Source organism: Palaemon carinicauda, chromosome 43 (genome assembly GCF_036898095.1).
Source record: "Palaemon carinicauda isolate YSFRI2023 chromosome 43, ASM3689809v2, whole genome shotgun sequence".
Classification (NCBI taxonomy): Eukaryota; Metazoa; Arthropoda; class Malacostraca; order Decapoda; family Palaemonidae; genus Palaemon; species Palaemon carinicauda.
Window position 1 is genome coordinate 34,596,839 of NC_090767.1, and position 5,457 is coordinate 34,602,295.

At 35.8% G+C, this 5,457-nt stretch overlaps 1 protein-coding gene across 1 annotated transcript in view; it reads right to left on the minus strand.

Annotated features, from left to right (window-relative positions):
- Positions 1–4,121: 4,121 nt before the first annotated feature.
- LOC137633608 (uncharacterized) overlaps positions 4,122–5,457 on the minus strand; it is a 233,894-nt gene continuing 232,558 nt past the window's right edge. Inside the window, exon 5 of the mRNA XM_068365873.1 lies at positions 4,122–5,457. This exon is cut by the window's right edge and continues 544 nt beyond it. Coding sequence (XP_068221974.1) covers positions 5,191–5,457 — 267 coding nt within the window. The 3' untranslated portion in view covers positions 4,122–5,190.

The window sequence follows — 5,457 nt, forward strand, 5'->3', positions numbered from 1 at the left end:
AGATAGTCAAACATGAATCAAGGATATCTATTGCAACCAATTTGAATTAGATTTTGGAAGCTGTGACACTTGCTTGAAGAACTTCTTTTTGTTCCTTTTTGTCCTCCATTTATTCTATTTTTCATCTGCCGTACCTGTCGAATAAAGAAATAATAATAATAATAATAATAATAATAATAATAATAATAATAATAATAATAATAATAATAATAATAATAATAATGAAGGAAAAAGACCACACCATTAAGAAATAGACTTTGGATAAATTCAATAAATAAACACCAAAGCTAATGAGGAAAATCTGGGCGAAGATTATTATATTCATTATAGAGAGGAGTAATAATGATAATAAAGGAAAGGCAGAAGATGAATATGACGAGAGTTAAAGGCAATGAGGAGATAATTGAAGGGAACAGGAAATACTGAGATGCAAACACACATGATTGAAGATTCTGATCAAATGATAACGAACAGCATAATTAGAGATAACAGGAGATAATAATAAAACGGAAATTGCTATATATATCAAGTCTCTCTCTCTCTCTCTCTCTCTCTCTCTCTCTCTCTCTCTCTCTATATATATATATATATATATATATATATATATATATATATATATATATATATATATATATATATAATATATATATATACATATATATATGTATATATATATATATATATATATATATATATATATATATATACCTTCTTAATAATAATAACTAATAAAAAAGCAAAAGCAAAATCTTAAAGAAATATCAATTTTGAAACTAGGCCTATAGTGAATACAGTTTATTTATCCTGGCTCATCACCTGCTGCCGAAAAGTTTGAAATGTTAGTGAGAGAGAGAGAGAGAGAGAGAGAGAGAGAGAGAGAGAGAGAGAGAGAGAGATCGTACAACACCTATGAAGAAGAAGAAGAAGTATAAAAAGAAGAAGCAAACTCACCAATAAACACCATATCTACATCCGGTGGATTCCTTTGCCTTAAGCTCCATCTCTCTGACTAAGGCTTCGTCATCTGGTCGTTCTTCTTCTGGGAACCCGATGTAGTCTCTCACCCTGACTCCCTTCAAGGAGGCGAGGAGTCTGAGGATGACCTCAGGGCTCCTCGTCCTCCCCAGGGAACACAGAGGAAACCAGATTGTCGCGAACGATCTGTTGTGAAGAAGAAAGAAAGGAAGAAATTGGGATGAAATGGAAGGAAATGAAAAGAAGAAGAAAGGAAATGATGTCACCCACATTTATTCATTATTTTATGCTGTTATTGTTATCTTGTTTTGTTAAGATGAACATTCAGACACATACACGCACACGCACAAACACGCACACGCACACACGCACACACACACGCAAGTGGACAAACACAGCATTGCAAATGTTTATATATACTCATATTTCATGACCCAAAATATCATGTAAATTTTGAATAAAAGTAAATACTTAAATTGATAATACTTTTTATTACATTTTTCATTATTGATGTTAACTTATATATTTTATGATCAGTTTACTTAATGCTCAAAGAAAATAGACCTATGTTCTATCCAAAAATAGATATGGATATATGTAGGCCTATTTTAACAATTGAAAAACTGTAGAAATAAATAAAAATCTTTTCCATTTCTATAATTATCTCTTTTTTATTAAATTTCTCAATATTACGTTTTCTTTATGTTCTAAGAAAATAGGCCTATGTCCAGTCCAAAATAGATATGGATGTATGTAGGCCTATTGAGAGTACCCTTTCACACATATACAAACACACACACACACACACACACACACACACACTCTCTTAAGGGATGATGTCTCCTCACCTCCTTGCATCCTGTGGTTGCAATGTCCGAAGGATGTCCCCAACCTTCTCGATGTCTTCTTCCTTGACGTCCTCGACAAAGACTAAGACATCTGGATCCTTCTCCAAGAAAGGGATGGGGCGACTGACGCTGCTGACGTCGTTGACACTGAAGCGAATAACTGAAAGAGAAAGAAGAAGAAGAAGAAGAAGAAAAAGAAGAAGAAGAAGAAGAAGAAGAAGAAGAAGAAGAAGAAGAAGAAGAAGAAGAAGAAAAACGTTGAGTAAAATGATAATCAAAACTGAACATTTTCTCTGTGTTTCTTTCTTAAGATTCTAAAGGAAAAGATCAAATGGGAATAATAATAACAACGAATTTAGAGGCAAAAGAACTAAACACAGTAGAGCAATATGTCTGCCATTGTCTCTTTGAGGTTGCGTTAGTGTGTGTGCGTTTGCGTGTGCGTTTGCGTGTGCGTGCGGGAGTTAATGTGTGTGTGTGCGTGTGTGTGTGCAAGTGAGCATTGTAGGGCTCGCATAAGGTATGGCATCAGTCTCCTCATGAAACCTTCACATTAGGCACTGTCTAAATCACCTCAGCCAATAACAACTCAGCTTCATTTAAATGTTGCAATATAATTGGCTCAGAGAAACCTTTTCACATTCCTTTTGCTGATTGGTTCTCCTGTTCGGATAACTCCGCCCACATCCTTGTAGAGAACCAATCAGCGAAGGAAGGAGGCGGAGTCAGGAGGAGCCGTGTTTGACTATGACTGGCGCCGATATTTGTTTCCTATTCATTACAATCACGATCACTATTATTCCTTTCCATCACTATTAACTAAATCAACACCATTAAAATGAGACATTTCCTTTTAATATATGGAAGGAAAGAAATTAAAACTTAACATTGAAAGCTTTTATATGAAATTAAAATCAGATTAAAACAAAATTTTCCTTTTTGTGCAAAAAAAAAAAACCCCACCTGATTTAGACCTCTGAATATAATGTTCTACATCTATACAGTAATAATGATGATGATAATGATGTTAACAATGATATTGATAATGATAACAACGATATTAACAATGAATGACAGGATGTAGGAAAGGAGGCGAGGTATTATAATGTCACTCAGAGGAAAAAAACAGAGAAAATTCTTACCTAAAGATATAATCTCTTTTGTCCTTTCCAAAGATCGACAGAAGGCGTCGAGACTGGGTTGGTCTGGAAGACTCACTTTAAGGTTCCTAATATTTGGAGGGATTTGGAACGTTGGGTCCCAGATGCCTTTGTATTCCTTACAACTGTTCCAAAGAGAAGAAAAGAAAAGAGAGAAATAGTTATTGGATTTGATTGGGAATTTTATTATCAAGTTGATGATGATGATGATGATGATGATGACGAAAACGGAAAGTAAAAAAAGAATAATTTTGTAAAATATGGAAATTGATATTAACGGAAAATTAGAAATTAAAATCGGGACTTTTTGATGTTTAGCCGACTTATTATGAGTCTAATTGTGACAATGATGATAATGATGATACTGACTATATAAAATATATTGTTTACAAGACTCAAGTTGATTATTATACTAAAGTTATGAGTTCTCTCTCTCTCTCTCTCTCTCTCTCTCTCTCTCTTTATTAGTAGGCCTATATATGTGTGCATGTGCATATGTTTGTATATATGATCATATACCAGTGTATTGTTATAAAGATATTTTATTATTATATGTATCTTGCAATATTAAAAATAACTGTGAAGTAATAATAACTTACTCATTTGTGAGTAGATTCTTGATTGACTCTCTCTCTTCTACGGTCGGCTCTGAATTTCCGTAGAGATGTTTCCATACACGTAGGTCTGATGGGTTGATATGATGCCGGTAGAGTTGCCTTTGCAGTTCAACTAACCCATCAGTGTCATTAAGTCTTATTTGGATATCAATTTCCTCTCTGTTTGGGAGAGGGGGATCTGTGGCTCTAAGGAGGGCAATGTACGCATCAATTGTATGATTTTCAATTCTGGTGTCCCAATCAAACAACTCGAACCTCTGTGCTATCCATCTTGCAGAAGAATGATCACATTTGATATTCTTCAAGACTCTTAGCACAGAGTCTTTGTCGTTCACTCCCGACCTTACTAGGAGTTCCAGTGCCTCAATCTTGGCATCATCTGACACCTTCATCTCGTCCCCGTCACCCACATGGAATAGGCTGATCATATGTATCATCATATTTTGATATTTGTGAAGGTTTTCAGGGAGACTCACTCCAAGAAGCATTTCAAAGATCTTTGTAGGTGTGGTTGTGTTTACAGATTGGCCCCAGCATTGGTTTGTCAATTTCATAGGGAAAGACAGAGCTGCCATGAATTCCATCATCCCTTTATGAGGGAAACTGTAAAGAAAGGAGCCCTGGGAAGTGGTCACTTTCTTCAGGAAGGCGCCAGTTAGCTCTTCGGCTGGCAATTTCAAATGATAACAGAACTTGGACAAATATTTGATGGTGGATTTTGGAATATTGATTTCATCTTTTTGTAATGCTCTGAATGATTCAAGACATAGTTTTTCAATAAACTGCTCCGTTTTTTGAAGCAGTTCACCTGGTAGGAAATGAGCTGTGTTGGGGTATTTCGCCAAACGCTCCTCTAATTTTGATAGAGACAAAAGGTAAAATTGCCAGTAGAGCTCAGCTTCAGTGGTGATGTTGCTTATAATATCTGGTTTATTCACCCACAGAACTGTTACAAGAGCGAGATTTAAGGGTAGTCCCCACACCTCATGCATAGTGTGCATTGTTTTCCTCAGATACTTTAACAGTTCATCTAATGATTGCAAAGGAGAATTGTCTGACTCCAATACTGCATAATACTTGCATACAAACTCTTCTCTCTTCTCCTTTGGAATTCCCTCAAGACTAATTGTAGACACAGTTGTGTAATCAGATTTCACCTGATTGTTGAATCTCACCTCAACTTCAGGTCTGGTTGTCACAATAACACTAATTTTGCGGGATTTCTTCAGTGTCAAAACTTCTAGGAATAATTTTGCTGATTTATCATTCAACTCGTCATACCCATCTATGATGAGAAGACACTTGTGAGCCAAACACACATCAATAATTTCATTATCTTTGAATTTCTGGTGAACGTCTCCAAAAAACGCCACTAACAAGTCTTTAAAAGATTCAATGGAATCCCTGCATTGTACATACAAAAGTATGGCAAAGTCACTAAGGCCTTTGATGTCATCCTTCTTACTGAGCCAGTCAGAATTGATCTTCTTGACCAGTGTGGTTTTCCCCATACCTGCCATTCCCTTGATCAGTAAGAGTCGACTGTGATCGTCATGAGGTACATAATTCAGTATGTCCTCTATAGGAACACTACAGGGGCCCACTTTCCCGTTCTAGCTTCATTTCTGTGTAAATCTTCTCTGCTGATATGTTGGGGTTAGAAGAGGTTCCTGTTATCAGGTTGAGAGGATTAATGCTTTTCAATTTTTCAAGATGTTCCTTCAAACAAGGGAAGCCACTGTCTTCCAATAACTTCATCTTTTTTGTGAAGTCAATTTCCTTTAGATATTCATCAAAGACCTCGGCTCCTATACCTCCTTTTCCTATCTCATCGATCTTTTGTCGGGTATCATCAAA